Genomic DNA, 14,918 nt, shown 5'->3' with positions numbered 1-14,918 from the left:
CAAACCCCCTGTCTCTGTCTCTCATGTACTTGCATAAGCACATATTCATCCATATACCCACACATTCTGCAATGGATTTTTAAACTTTTTCGGGGGGGGGGGGGATATTCATTAATACATTCATCCTCAGCTCTATGAACTCAAGAGTTCCCAACGTTTATAGGCCTGTCATTATGTAGGAAAAATCCCCAGGTTCCTATTGGTTTCTCACAGTTCTAACTTAAATTCTGTGCATTATTAGCTATGTGACCTTGAGTATACCACCCTAAGACTGAGATTTTGTAACTATAAAGTCAGGATCGGAAACAGAACCTGTACTTCCCGTAGTTTTGAGAGGATTACAGGGATACTGTAATACTTTATCAGGAATCCTGATAAGACCAAACTGATGTCATTTTAACCTCAAAATTTATGTATTTACATTGTACTAATTTAGGGCTATAAAGAAAACTAAACCAGAAGTCAAGAAATTCAACATGTAAATTCTCAATTTTAAGGTACCTCTGCTCTTTGTGACCCCGGTCAAATCACCTTGTCAAAGGCAGCTGAGTAAGATCAGCATTGTCTGACTTAATATAAGACATGCGTAATTTTTTATTTTCTAGTAGTCGTATTTTTTAAAAGTAAAAAGAAATATGTAAACTGATTTTAATCACATATTTAATCTAATACATCAAATAAGTATCATTTCAATATATAATCAATATAAAAAACTGTGATTTTTTTTTACACACATTGTCTTAAATAAGTCTTTAAAATCTGGTGAGCTCTTAACACAGCACATCTCAATTCCAACTAGCCATGTTTCAAGTACTCAATATCTACCTTGTAAGACAACACAGTATAGATGATTATTCATTTATCATTTATTAATTACCTTCCATATTCCAGACACTGTGCTAGGTGCTGAGGACAGAAAAATATCCTATCCTCAAAGGGCTCATAAAGTCTCCTCCAGCTCCCAAACTATAATTCTGCCACAGCAGAAGAAATCATACCCTACTTCAGGGCGGCTATCATCCTAAGCACTCACCTCTCTACTACAATACTCATGGTATTGTCTTAGAACCGTTTGGGTTTTTAAACTCAGTGTGTACCATGAGACTGTGAGCTCCTTAACTATCTAGACATTTTTATTATTCATTTCTGTATAACTCCTAACACTGAGAACATAGTACTTTTCTGGCTATGGTTTCAAATTAAAAGTGCTATTCTACATTTGCAATCAACCCATAAGTGACTTGAGGAATGCAACGGTCTCCCACAGCACTCATCATCCTGCAACTTCTAAGAACATGATATTTTCATGGTGTATTAGACCACAAAGTATATAATAATGGGACTATAGAGACGGGTTATACACCAACCTATAATAATAAGATCTTATAGTCCGTATAATAATGGTACTGTATAGGTCTTTAGAGGCTGTGGTAATATACTAATCAACCATAAGAAAGTCCTATAAACAGCAGGAGATTTCGAGAATGATGCAGAACTAAGGCTATCAGAGAATCCAGCTACATCACAGCAATAAGAGAAAGTTCACTAAATCCAAAACAGGGTTTTGAAAAATGAGTAAACAAAGTACAGCACCAGTAGCATTTACTGAATTAATTAATGACGGAATGTGGTATCAGGCTCTAGGCAAAGCAAAGCCACCTAAAAACATGGACATGTGTGAACGCAGATAGCTCAGTTGGTAAAAACATGGACAGGTCTAGTAGACTAAAGTCTGTGGTTGTCACAGAATTCAAATGAAGCATTCTGGGGGCACCTGGGTGGCTTAGTGGGTTAAGCCTCTGCCTTAGGCTCAGGTCATGATCTCAGGGTCCTGGGATGGAGCCCGGCATCAGGTTCTCTGCTCAGTGGGGAGCTTGCATGCCCCCACCCCACCTTGCCGATTGCTCTGCCTACTTGTGATCTCTCTCTGTCAAATAAATAAACAAAATCTTTAAAAAAAAAAAGGCTTTAAAAAAAATTAAGCATTCTGCTCAGTGCTGCCTCTAGTCATTCCATTATTCTTACATACTATTTTTGTGCACAACCATATGCTCAAATAAGCTACAGAAGATATAAGGAAAAAGTATGCACAGTCCCTGCCTCTAAGAAGCTTACAATCAATTCAGGGAATCAACATCCACACACAAAAAACTGAAAAACACAACAGAAGAGTTCCCACAAGAGAGTCAACAATTAAATGTAAAAGAAGGGTTTATAATAGGGGGTGCTATGGGAAGTTCAAGCTTGAAGGAGAACTCATTGTAAGTGATATCACTCAGGGAAGAATTCACAGAAAGGGCAGGACTTGTTAGCTCTCAAAGCATATACAGATTTATTCAGATAGAAGAGTGGAAACCAAAAGGAAGCTAGTGGAACCAAAAGGAAGAAGAGTAAAAACCAAAAGGAATGCACACAGCATTCTCAATAAGAACAAGAAACAGGGGCACCTGGGTGGCTCAGTGGGTTAAGCCTCTGCCTTCGGCTCAGGTCATGATCTCAGGGTCCTGGGATCGAGTCCCGCATCGGGCTCTCTGCTCAGCAGGGAGCCTGCTTCCCCCCCCTCTCTGCCTGCCTCTCTGCCTACTTGTGATCTCTCTCTCTCTGTCAAATAAATAAATAAAATATTTTTAAAAAAAAGAAAAAAGAACAAGAAACAGATGAGAAGAAGCAAGAAACAGCAAGAGCTGGATATTCAAACTGGGGAAGGGTGTAGGTCAAAACTGGAAAAATGAGCTGAAGTCAGATTATGGAAAAACAGGAACTCCAGGTGAGAAATGTTTTCTTAAAGATTGATTGATTAATTGATTGATTTGAGTAAGAGTAGAAAAAGGAGAGAATCTCATGCAGACTCCCCACTAAGAATGGTGCCAGACACAGAGCTTGAACTCACAATCCTGAGATTATGACCTGACCTGAAGCCAAGAGTCATATGCTCAACCAACTAGTTCGCCCAAGTGCCACCTAAAATGTTTTCTTAATCATATGGATAAGGAAGACACTGATGGCCTCCTAGCTGGACAGTAACACAACAAAAGCCATGTTTTACATAGTTGAGAGTGGTTGCCAAGATCTGGTGGTTAGGGGGAATAGGGAGTAACTGCTAATGGGTTTGAGGTTTCTTTTGGGGTAATGAAAATGGCCTAAAATTTGATTCTGATATGATGCTTGTATAATCCTAAATATACTGAAAAAAAAAATTTAAATTGAGGGTGCTGGCTAACCCAGCCAGTAGAGCATGCAAATCTTGGTCTCAGGGCAATGAGTTCCAACCCATGTTTGGTGTAGAGATTACTTTTAATTTTTTTTTTTTAAGATTTTACTTATTTATTGGACAGAGAGAGAGAGCAAGACATCAAAAGCAGGGGTAATGCCAGAGGAGCCAGGACCCTGAGATCATAACCTGAGCCAAAGGCAGATAGTTAACTGACTGAGCCACCCAGGCGCATCTTTTTTAAAAAATTGAATTGCACACTTTAAACAGGTGAACTTGACAGTATGTAAATTGTGTCTCAAAAAGCTGTTAAAAAATTTAACTGGGTAACAGCATGCAAGATAAAGAGGTAAGGGAACTAGGAAGATCAGGGGACCAATTAGAAAGTTACTACATAATCCAAACTTATGGCAACGAAAAGCTAAGCTAGAGCTTAGCACTGGGAATAAATATTAGAGAAAAAATAAATACAGCTTGAAGATGTTTTGAAATGAGCTCTCCAAAACTCAAAGATAGAAGGGCTTTTTTTTTTTTTAAAGATTTTATTTATTTATTTGACAGAGAGAAATTACAAGTACACTGAGAGGCAGGCAGAGAGAGAGAGAGAGAGAAGGAAGCAGGCTCCCTGCTGAGCAGAGAGCCCGATGCGGGACTCGATCCCAGGACCCTGAGATCATGACCTGAGCTGAAGGCAGCGGCTTAACCCACTGAGCCACCCAGGCGCCCCGACAGAAGGGCTTTTGAGGGCCATCTGGTCTGATGAAGGAATCCCTTTAGCTACTACCCAGAAATCCTGTTTCTAATTTACCACTTTCAAAGGTGAAGAACTCAACACAATTAATTCCAATATTATCAAATGTTCCTTATGTTGAATGAAATCTCTCCTTATCTACTGATTTCCCTGTTATCTGTTTACCCCATAAATCCCACCCAACAGGGGCGCCTGGGTGGCTCAGTGGGTTAAGCCGCTGCCTTCAGCTCAGGTCATGATCTCAGGGTCCTGGGATCAAGTCCCGCATCAGGCTCTCTGCTCAGCAGGGAGCCTACTTCCCTCTCTCTCTGCCTGCCTCTCTGTCTACTTGTGATTTCTGTCAAATAAATAAATAAAATCTTTAAAAAAAAAAAAATCCCACCCAATAATTTTTTTTCTGAAGGTCAAACTTCCCCAGTCCCATTCTTTAGATACTTTGCAATAACCATCTTTACAAACATTGCCCAGCACTAACCCCTTCAATGTACTTTAGGCATTTAGCAAACAGAACTATCCTTTGAAGATACTTTTAATACAGAACTATACAAAATGACTCTCCTCCAAGGAAAATATGCATGAATTCAAAGAAAAAATGGTCAATAAACACACGAAAGATACTCAACATCACTAATCATTAGGCAAATGCAAATCAAAACCATAACACAGCACTCCACACCCATGAGGATGACTACTATCCCAAAACAAAACAAAACAAAACAAAACAAAACAAAATATTTAAGTGTTGGCAAGCATGCAAAGAAATTAGAACTTCTGAGCACTGCTGATGAAAATGTATGATATAGCTGCTATGGAAAACAGTATGGTGGTTCCTCAAAAAATTAAAAATATAATTAATCATACGATCCAGCAATTCCATTTGTGGGAATATATGCAAAAGAACTGAAAGTAGAGTCTCAAAGAGATAGCTATATGCTCATATTCACAGCAACATTCATAATGGCTAAAAGGTGGAAGCCAACACAAGTGTCCATCAATGAAAGAATGGATAAACAAGATGCAGTACATACATATGATGCAACATTATTCAACCTCAAAAAAGACATTCTAACTTTCTTTTTTAAGATTTTATTTATTTATTTATTTATTTATTTATTTATTTGAAGGAGGGAAGCACAAGTAGGGGAAACAGCAGGCAGAGCGAGAGGGAGAAGCAGGTTCCCTGCTGAGCAGAGAGCCTAACATGGGGCTCTGTCCCAGGATGCCGGGATGGTAACCTGAGCTGAAGGCAGACGCTTAACAACTGAGCCACCCAGGCCCCCCAGACATTCTGACTTATGCCACGATACAGATTAACCTCCAGGACATTATGTTCACTGAAATAAGCCAGTCACAAAAAGACAAACACTGTACGATTCCACTGGGAGGAGGTACTTAGAGTAGCCAAAATTATAGAAACAAAAAGAATGATAGTTACAGGGTTGAGAGGAAGGGTAAGTGGAAAGCTACTGTTCATTAGGTATAGCTCCCATTTTACAAGATAAAAGAGGTTTAGGAGCACCCTGAATGGCTCAGTCAGCATCTGACTGAGCATCTGACTCTTGCTTTGTGCTCAGGTCGTGATCTCGGGGTAATGGGATCGAGCTCCCCATGCAGCTCCACACTCAGCGGTGAGTCTGCTTACAGATTCTCTCTCTCCCTCTGCCTCTGCTCCTCCCTCCATGTGCATGTATTTTCTCTCTCTCAACTGAATGAATAAATCTTTAATTTAAAAAAAAAAAAAGAGGGGCGCCTGGGTGGCTCAGTGGGTTAGGCCGCTGCCTTCGGCTCAGGTCATGGTCTCAGGGTCCTGGGATCGAGTCCCACATCGGGCTCTCTGCTCAGCAGGGAGCCTGCTTCCCCCCCTCTCTCTCTGCCTGCCTCTCCATCTACTTGTGATTTCTCTCTGTCAAATAAATAAATAAAATCTTTAAAAAAAAAAAAAGATGAAAGAGATCTAGAAATGAATGGTCATTGTTGCACAACATCATGAATGCATTTAATACTACTGAGCTATGCACTTAAAATGGTTTAAATGGCAAATTTTGTTATATACATCTCACCAAAATAAAAAAAAAACTGAAAAAAAAAAAAAAAAAAGACTCTAAAAATGAGCCTAATGACAGGAGGGTCAGTAAAAAAATGTAGTAAAGCTGAGTTCAAATTTAGACCTCTAGGGATGCCTGGGTAGCTCAGTGGATTAAACCTCTGCTTTCGGCTCAGGTCATGGTCTTAGGTCCTGGAATCCAGCCCCATATCCGCTCTCTGCTCAGCAGGGAGCCTGCTTTCCCCTCTGTCTCTCTGCCTGCCTCTCTGCCTACTTGTGATCTCTCTGTGTCAAATAAATAAATAAAATCTTTTAAAAAAAATTTTAGACCTCTGACTAGAGTCATCCAAAAGTATTTACTAAGCACCTTTTATGTTCCAGGCAATACATACGAATATATGAAACTAGAGCTTAAGATTAAGCTCTAAATTAAGGCTAGAGAACAAAGGTTCACCAAGGTGACAGCCGAAAGTACATTAAAGTTCTGAAGGAAAGTAAGAGAAGCAAGCAAGCAAGGGGGCAGATGAGAATTCTGGAATAGCTATGATACAAGAAAAAGAGCACCAGGGCTTAGAGTCAGAAAAGCCTGCATTCTAGTCCTTGCTCTGCTATTCTACATGAGCCACAAATTTGCAGTTTCAGCTTCTTCATCTGCAAAAGGAGGATAACATGGTTGTAATGAGGATCAAATACTAACACAAATACGTGAAAGCGGCTGACACATGGAAGGGCACACGAGCAATAACCACTGAATGGATGAATAGCCATGAACCACATTAACCATGACCCAGATACAGGTAGACTCACCAATGGTGAGACCTTTCACCACAGCCCGGTACCAACAATGAAAACAGAAAACAAAAGTATCAGCAGTCACCACAGTAACATCAAGTGATATATCCAGTGAAAGTGGAGATAGATATGTATGTGTATATATATATACACATACATATATATGTGTTTTCTGTTTTCATTGTTGGTACACATACATATATATGTGTATATATATATATATATACACATACATCTCCAAGTGAAAAATCCAGTGATAAAGCATTTCATAATCAGAGTAATCCTAGGCAGTAGATATTAGTATCCCAGCTATATAGATATGATCACTGAGGCTCAGCAAAAGCAAGCCACACAGCCTTTAAGTGTAGCCCAAGTCCGATTCCATAGAGCAAACTCTGAACCATCCCACTATTATCTCACCACACTACCCTGGGAGATGTGTAGGAAATGGACAAAAGCAGAACGTCCAAGCACCTGCTCTCTGGACCACGTAAATTAGATTAACTTCAAAAAGGAAAAGGAAAAAGGCTTTAAGACATCAGGAAGCACAGTTTCAGAAACCATAGCAGTGATGTAGTCTCGCACAGCAAGAACTGGACACAGAATGGTCTTCTCCAAACAATGCCCTCAGGCAAGTAGTGACAGGCTCTGTGAACAGCTGCAAGTGCTCGTCTCTGAACAATGTTTGTGTGTGTGAGATATAAAGAGAACACTCGGTCACCCAGTGGTTCCTTCCACCCACAGAGGCATTCAGAAACAAAACCTACCACCAGCGGCAGTGTTTTCAAATACAAAGGAGAGTATGGTTCTAAGCAATGATGTTATAAGAAAACCTTTGCAGATGGCCTATCTGCAAAGGCATGTCCCACTGGAGGGCTGTCCTGGTCCATCAATGCACAACCCAAATAAAGCATAAGGAGTTGCTATTAACAACCAAAACATGCACCTGCTAGGTCATTTGCTGAGGCCACAACAACCACATCAACACTGTACCAGGAACTCTCAGGCTCATTTCTACAGATCCCTACAGTTAAAACATTTAATATATTCTTTCTTGTTTCCCCTATACTACCCTGCACCCCAAGCCTTGTCACGAACATATCCCTCCATACATCGTTCCCTAACCCCAGTCTCCTCAGACCCCATCAAAGGTATAAAGGCAGGTACAAAAGCCTACCTACCAAAAGCTCCCAACTCGTTCCTAAAACCCCCTATTTTCCATACAAACCCTAACTTCTCCTTTCCTAGCCTTTCCACACGGCCCCGTGAAACACATTTTCTGATGTGAATAAACTCATCCACCTCCTCAACCATCCCCTTAGGAAGTACTCCTTTCATTTCCCTGATAGACCAAGATCACATTACTTCCTACATCCCTTTTCCTTCCACTTTCCCCTGTCACCTCCAGATCATACTCCACTCTCCTCTCCCAATGACCTTCATCCCTTAGGGGTCTGCACCATCCACCCAGGTGGCCTTCTAAAAGTCCTCCCCATGACTCCCCATAGCACACACTCTCAGATTTCCCACAAGATTTTAGCAACTGGCTCAGTTTTACCATTCAACAAGGGGACTTTATCAAGACCATTTTAAAAAGGGCACATCAAAAGAGCTGTATTAAAGATGTGCAAATGGGAGTCACCAAGAAATGGGAAAAATAATACCAATACCTCAGTTTCTCTGGTATCCCTGGTCAGCAGGAGGACAGAGACTATTGAGAAGATGAGGCCAAAGATGGGATGAGGGCTGGGGGTGAAGTGAACCTCAGGAATGAAGCAAGAGAGTCTTGGAAGTAAAAAAGGTGTTACGGTTAGATGTTAGGCTGTAGGAAAATATCCTTTGGATAAAAGTGGTCATGTCGAAATGTCACATGCAACAAAGGAACTTCCTGGGCAGATGGGAATGTTAGAGACTCCAATAAAATTCATTTTTCAAAACTGATACCTTAACATTCATGTAGCTCCCTGAATGGAAATTGACCTCCATAAAAAACAAAAACAAAAACAAACCTGTAAAATAAGAATAATAAAAATCAAGTGGATAGTGATATATAGACAAAATAAGAATGACAAAATGATGGAAACTGCTGAAGGTATGTATTGGGTAACTTAGGGTTTATTATACTATTCTGTTTATATACGCGTGAAATTTTCTACAATCAAGTTTTTAAAATGTCACATACCCATCTCCCACATTCCTCATGTTCAACCATCATACCCTGCGCGGCTTCAACAACTACAACACTGCTTCCAACACTGCAATTTCAGTATTTATCAGAGATTTCCCAATAGCCCAAAAAAGCACCAATTCAGCCACCATGCTGGACAGTCAAATGTTCCATTTCATGAGCGCTATTCTCCAAGAGCTCAACTTTAAAAATCTTCCATACTAAGCACTTTCTTCCAATTTGTCCAGCTTTGTGTTGGTGCTGTGTTGCTGCTTTTCACTTTGCAGCCTCCATCCCTAGATGCCTGCCTGCCTACCTAGTCTTGGTTGTGTACTGGGGACACAAAAATGTACTAAAGGCCTCCTACAAATGACTGTGAGGACAAAAAATAGAAGCAAATGGGGGGGATACAAAATAGTTACATTTTGACCTCTACTACCCACTACTGCAACATTTCTCAACTCTTTCACAATTTGGATTTCATATTTATAACTCTAGAGAAACTCCTTCTTCTGCGATAACCAATGATTCCCTTGTCTTCAGATTCAATGCTTGTCCTCTGATACCTTTATGTGACCCCTCCGTATTGGCTTCTGTGCCACTGCAGCATTCTAGGTATTCCCTGGAACCTGTTTCTGCTTCATCCTACGCCTCCTCTCCTTTGTAGTAACTGTACCGTCTAACAGAACTTTCTACCACTCTTGATATGTTCTATGTCTGTGTTTCCCAATACAGTAGCCACTGGCCACATGTGACTATTTAAATTTAAATTAATTGAAATGAAATTAAAGGTTTGGTTTCTCAGTCATCCTAGCCCTATCTCAAGAGTGCAAGAGTCTAAACAATGAAGCTCTATTATCTTACTCATCCTCAGGACTTCACTTATCTATCACCTCAATCTCCGAAGATTGCAAATTTATGCTAAATGAAGCCATCCGGAGAGTTCCACAAGCAACTCAAACTCCAAAATTACTCACCTCCACATCAACTTCTCCCTTACCTTACCTCAAACACATTTCCCCTCCCAACATCCTTAGTTTTATAAATAGAAACCATCATCCAAGTCATCTAAACTCTCTTCCCTCTAATCTAAGCCAAAGTCTATTCCCTTTGAATCTAACAGATCTCCCATCTCCAGTCCAATATATATAATAAGAAGAACCATCTTACTGATAGGCACTGTTCATTCAACTGGTTAACTTTGCAGCCTTATCTTTTTCAAAGCTATTAGTGATTCTCCACTGCCTACAAATAAAGTTTAAATTTCCTAGGACAACATAGCTTTTAAGACACCTCTTCCGTTAGTTAGTTCTTCAGATCCTCACAATTTCCCACCAAATAGTAATCTCCTTTTCTGAACTCCCATTGCACTTTTAACCACATTTATAACAATAACAAATTTTTACTTTGTTAGAGGGTTATATTCATTTCTTACTAAAACAAAGGCTTCTTTTTTTTTTTTAAGATTTTATTTATTTATCAGAGAGAGAGAGAGGGAGAGAGCAAGCACAGGCAGACAGAATGGCAGGCAGAGGCAGAGGGAGAAGCAGGCTCCCTGCTGAGCAAGGAGCCCGATGTGGGACTCGATCCCAGGACGCTGGGATCATGACCTGAGCCGAAGGCAGCTGCTTAACCAACTGAGCCACCCAGGCGTCCCTAAACAAAAGGCTTCTTAAAGATGGATGTCATGTATTTGGTATCTTTCTACTCACTAACAGGGTCTGATGAAATGATGACTATAAAGTAGGCACATAATAAATTAGATCTAATTTCATTTGAGTTACAGGTCAATTCTTATGTATAAAGAATTTTCAGTATCTCAAAAGTGGCCTAGGCACTAAATTACCACTGTAGTTTCATCAAAGGCAGACAAGTATTTAGGGCATATACAATTCCCCAAATTACCTTAAATATGAGTTTCTACCTACTGAAAAATAGCCTTCATATTCTGGTCATGTACTAACAGTATAGAGAATAAAACTACAGCTAATGTATTATGTCTCCTATGGGAATACAGGAGATTTTCTATTTTAAAAACAGCACTTGTATCAACATAAGAAACTGATACTTCAGGAGCTCATGGGATATAAATGATTCGGGTGTGATAGGATTCCAGTGAAGAAAATAACAAATTGTTCAATAATAAGTTATTATTTTTTTAAGCACTTAAGAGTATGTCCAATACTGTTTCTAAGCGTTTGACATGTATTATTTAATTTTTTAAAGATTAATTATTTATTTGAGAGAGAGAAAGGGAGTAAGCATGCAAGGAGGGGCAGGGGCAGAGGGAGAGTGAGAGAATCTTCAAGCAGACTCCCCACTGAGCACAGGGCCCAACTTGGTGCTTGATCTCACCACCCATAAGATCATGACCTGAGGCTAAACCAAGAGTCGGACATTTAACTGACTGAGCTCCTAGGAGCCCCTATATTATTTAATTTTTATAAAACTATGAGATAGGTACTATTATTATTCTCATTTTACATTTTTTTCGAAATTAGGCATAAAAGGTAGATCACACATCTAAAAACAATTCTCCACTAGTATAATCTAACAAATGGGTAGAAGATGCATGTGTGAAAGAGCAATTATATTTAAGTCTCAAACTAGGAGTCCCATGATCTAGACCTGCTTCAGTTCACTAGAGAGAGCCTCATAAAGCCTCAATGTTCCCCTTGGTCCTTAGGCCTCAGAGTAGTTTAAGAATCATATTAAATCAAAGAGCACTGGAGTTAATGTCAAGATACCTGGAATCCAATCCCTGCTGCTCTGACTTTTACTACATATAAGACTCTGTACCAATAAATCCTACAGTTTCTTTGAGTTTCATCCATTCTTTTGACAAGTATGGAGCACCTAAGTATGTGCCAAACATTCTACCAAGAGTTAGGAATACAAAAGTCAATATGACAAATGCAGACACAGTCTCCCGTCCTCACAAAACTCAGAGCCTAAAGGGGGATACAGACGAGTAAAAAAGACAATTATAATTAAAGTAGGTTAAGTGTTTGCATAGGAGAGTATATAGAGATGCACCTAATCTAGACTTAGGGTCAAGGATTACTTCCCAAAGGGAAATGACTAACGGAAAAGCTAAGACTGAAAGGATGAATATTAGTTAGAGAAAAGTTCCAGGCAGAGGGAATAAGGATCAAAGACCTGTGCACAGAGGGGAAGCATTAATAGTATATTCTAAAGAAGTAAAGAGGATTTAAAAAGCAAAGATGAGGGATCTTTCAGTGTAATATCTCACAACTACATGTGAATCTGCAGTATCTCAATCAAAATTTTAATTAAAGTATATATGAGAGGACTCTGTAAATTGAGAATAAGCAGCTTAGCTTTTTAATATTATTAATAATATATTCCATAATGTATTGCTAGAGAGAGCAAAGCTGGAATGATCATTATAATGGAAATAGAGCTACGAAGGACAGCTCATGACCGTATTTCAATAGTTGGCCGAAATCTGGAAAATCACAATTCAGTACCTTTCACATCTGGTCGATATGGTAGTCCATCATCTTTTTTTCCCAACAAACTAGTGTCATCTGTGTCTATAAAAGAAAAGTTTTCAGATTAAGACACACGGGATGTTTAAGTCATACCATGAAGCTCCCAAATATTCCAAATGCTCCAGTCCTTCCCAATTCTGTCCACTTATCTTGCTCACATTTCCCAGCATTCTCTTCATCTGTTGTGCCATTTCTATCTCAGGCCTCAAGGCACCCCAAATATATACACGATCTGCAAGATGAACAACCTAACTTCATTTAGATTTCAGCTCAAATGTCATCTCCTTAAAAAGTCTTCCCTGTGCAAGCTAAAATAACACAGACCCTAAAGGCAAAGGATTAGCCCTCTCTCCAAGGGACAATAATCTCAAGATGTATCTCTCCTACCACTGTTTCTCTGGAAACATATCAGATTAAAATAAAGGTGGAATCTCAGCTTTGTTATCAGAAAAAACTTAGATAGAAATGACCCCAGAGGGGCGCCTGGGTGGCTCAGTGGGTTAAGCCGCTGCCTTCAGCTCAGGTCATGATCTCAGGGTCCTGGGATCAAGTCCGCATTGGGCTCTCTGCTCAGCAGGGAGCCTGCTTCCCTCTCTCTCTCTCTCTCTCTCTCTCTCTCTCTGCCTGCCTCTCCATCTACTTGTGATTTCTCTCTGTCAAATAAATAAATAAATAAAATCTTTTTTAAAAAAAAGAAATGACCCCAGACTGTTGAACTGTATTTGGACTGGGAACACTGTACCTGAACCAAAAATGCATGTTGGGGGCACGTGGGTGGCTCAGTGGGTTAAAGCGTCTGCCTTCAGCTTGGGTCATGATCCCGAGATTTCAGGATAAAGCCCCGCACTGGACTCTCTGCTCAGTAGAGAGTCTGCTTCCCTTCCTCTCTCTCTCTCTGTCTACCTCTCTGCCTACTTGTGTTCTCTGTCAAATAAAATCTTAAAAAAAAAAATGTCAAAAATGCATGTTGGAAGCACAAGCTTCAGCATCCCACTACATAGTGAGAAAGGAAAGGGAAGGTGTGATTAGGTATGAACGGAAGTATTACAAAAGGACCAAGATAAAAGTTAAGGACCAGGGGCACCTGGGTGGCTCAGTGGATTAAGCCTCTGCCTTTGGCTCAGGTCATGATCTCAGGGTCCTGGGATTGAGTCCCACATCGGGCTCTCTGCTCAGCTGGGGGGCGTGCTTTCCTCTCTGCCTGCCTCTCTTCCTACTTGTGATCTCTGTCTGTCAAATAAGTAAATAAAATCTCTTAAAAAAAAAAAAAAAAAGCTAAGGACCAACTATTCCAAAGGACTCTAAATAGGCATCAATTTCAATTAGTAAAATTCTCAAGGTTGACCTACTTGAAGTTTGAATTTGCAAGTAGAACCATTCAATCATGAACCAGTTCTTCATAAAAGGCATTATTTCTCTAAGCTACTATTTCAACTTGGGCTCTAAATGCCACTCTATGAAAGAAAAACAAACTATGCACTTTAAGAGCAAGGCTAGGTAGAGGGGTCTCTATCAGCAAATGGTGTGTTCTCCCACCCATATCTGATCTGCACCTGGAAATCCTCTGAGGAGCTTCTTGAGCATTCTCTAGTAGCTTAAAGCAGAGATACTGCAATCCCTAGTGTTGTATTTCACAAATAATTTCTTACCAGTAAAAAGTACCAAACTCTGGCTTACAACATTTTCCCCTCAGCTTAGATAAAAACATATCCCCTTAATAAGTCCAAAAAAGGCAGGAGGGTTGGGCCTTGTAAGCAGGAAAGACCTGCAAGTCTATGACAATGTGTCGGCTCTTGTATGTTTTAAGTTACTAGGAAATAACACATTATCCTAGCCCATATGTGTATTACTAAGGAACTTGAGAAATTCTGCCTTTAGTGACTGGATATTTCTAGTTGAAATGGAAAACAAAAACAAATTCTTAGCTGGCATCGTGGCTCTAAACTATGACAAAAAGCAAGAAAAGAATTTTCTTGGTAAGAAAGAATTTTAAACTGAAAGTAATAAGTTTTCCTTACATTCTATAATCTCACACCAAAATCTCTAACAGTACAAAATATGTAGGGGCAAAAACTACTGAGAGAACGTGAAAACAAGTGAACTTTTATGCTCTAGGAAAAAAATATGAATATATGGTAATGCTTGTAGTTTTACTATAATTAAAATAAGTTGACTATTAAACAGCTATAATCATTACTATAAATTTGAGACAACCATTAAGAACTATAAATGTATCTACAAGTCTATGTTAGGAAGGGCTTAGTAACTACTTGATCAACAGAAAAGCATCATTTGAGTCTTAAGAAGATGAAAATAAATGAAAAAAAATCTGAATTAGTAACAACAAAGAAATTCTAAAATACAAAGAAATAGAAGAAACAAATAGGACATCAAAGACTTCTCATTTTACAAATATGGAACACTACTTAAATGACAAA

The 14,918-nt window shown here is 39.4% G+C and overlaps 1 protein-coding gene across 1 annotated transcript in view; it reads right to left on the bottom strand.

The window, feature by feature from the left end:
* TMEFF1 (transmembrane protein with EGF like and two follistatin like domains 1) overlaps nt 1-14,918 on the bottom strand; it is an 87,135-nt gene that overhangs the window by 15,106 nt on the left and 57,111 nt on the right. The window contains exon 7 of the mRNA XM_082696790.1: nt 12,457-12,522. Within this exon, the coding sequence (XP_082552916.1) occupies nt 12,457-12,522 (66 nt within the window). The remainder of the gene's footprint in view (nt 1-12,456; nt 12,523-14,918) is intronic.

This window comes from Mustela nivalis (genome assembly GCF_964662115.1).
Source record: "Mustela nivalis genome assembly, chromosome: 13".
Taxonomy (NCBI): Eukaryota; Metazoa; Chordata; class Mammalia; order Carnivora; family Mustelidae; genus Mustela; species Mustela nivalis.
This window is presented reverse-complemented; position numbering and strand designations above follow the sequence as displayed.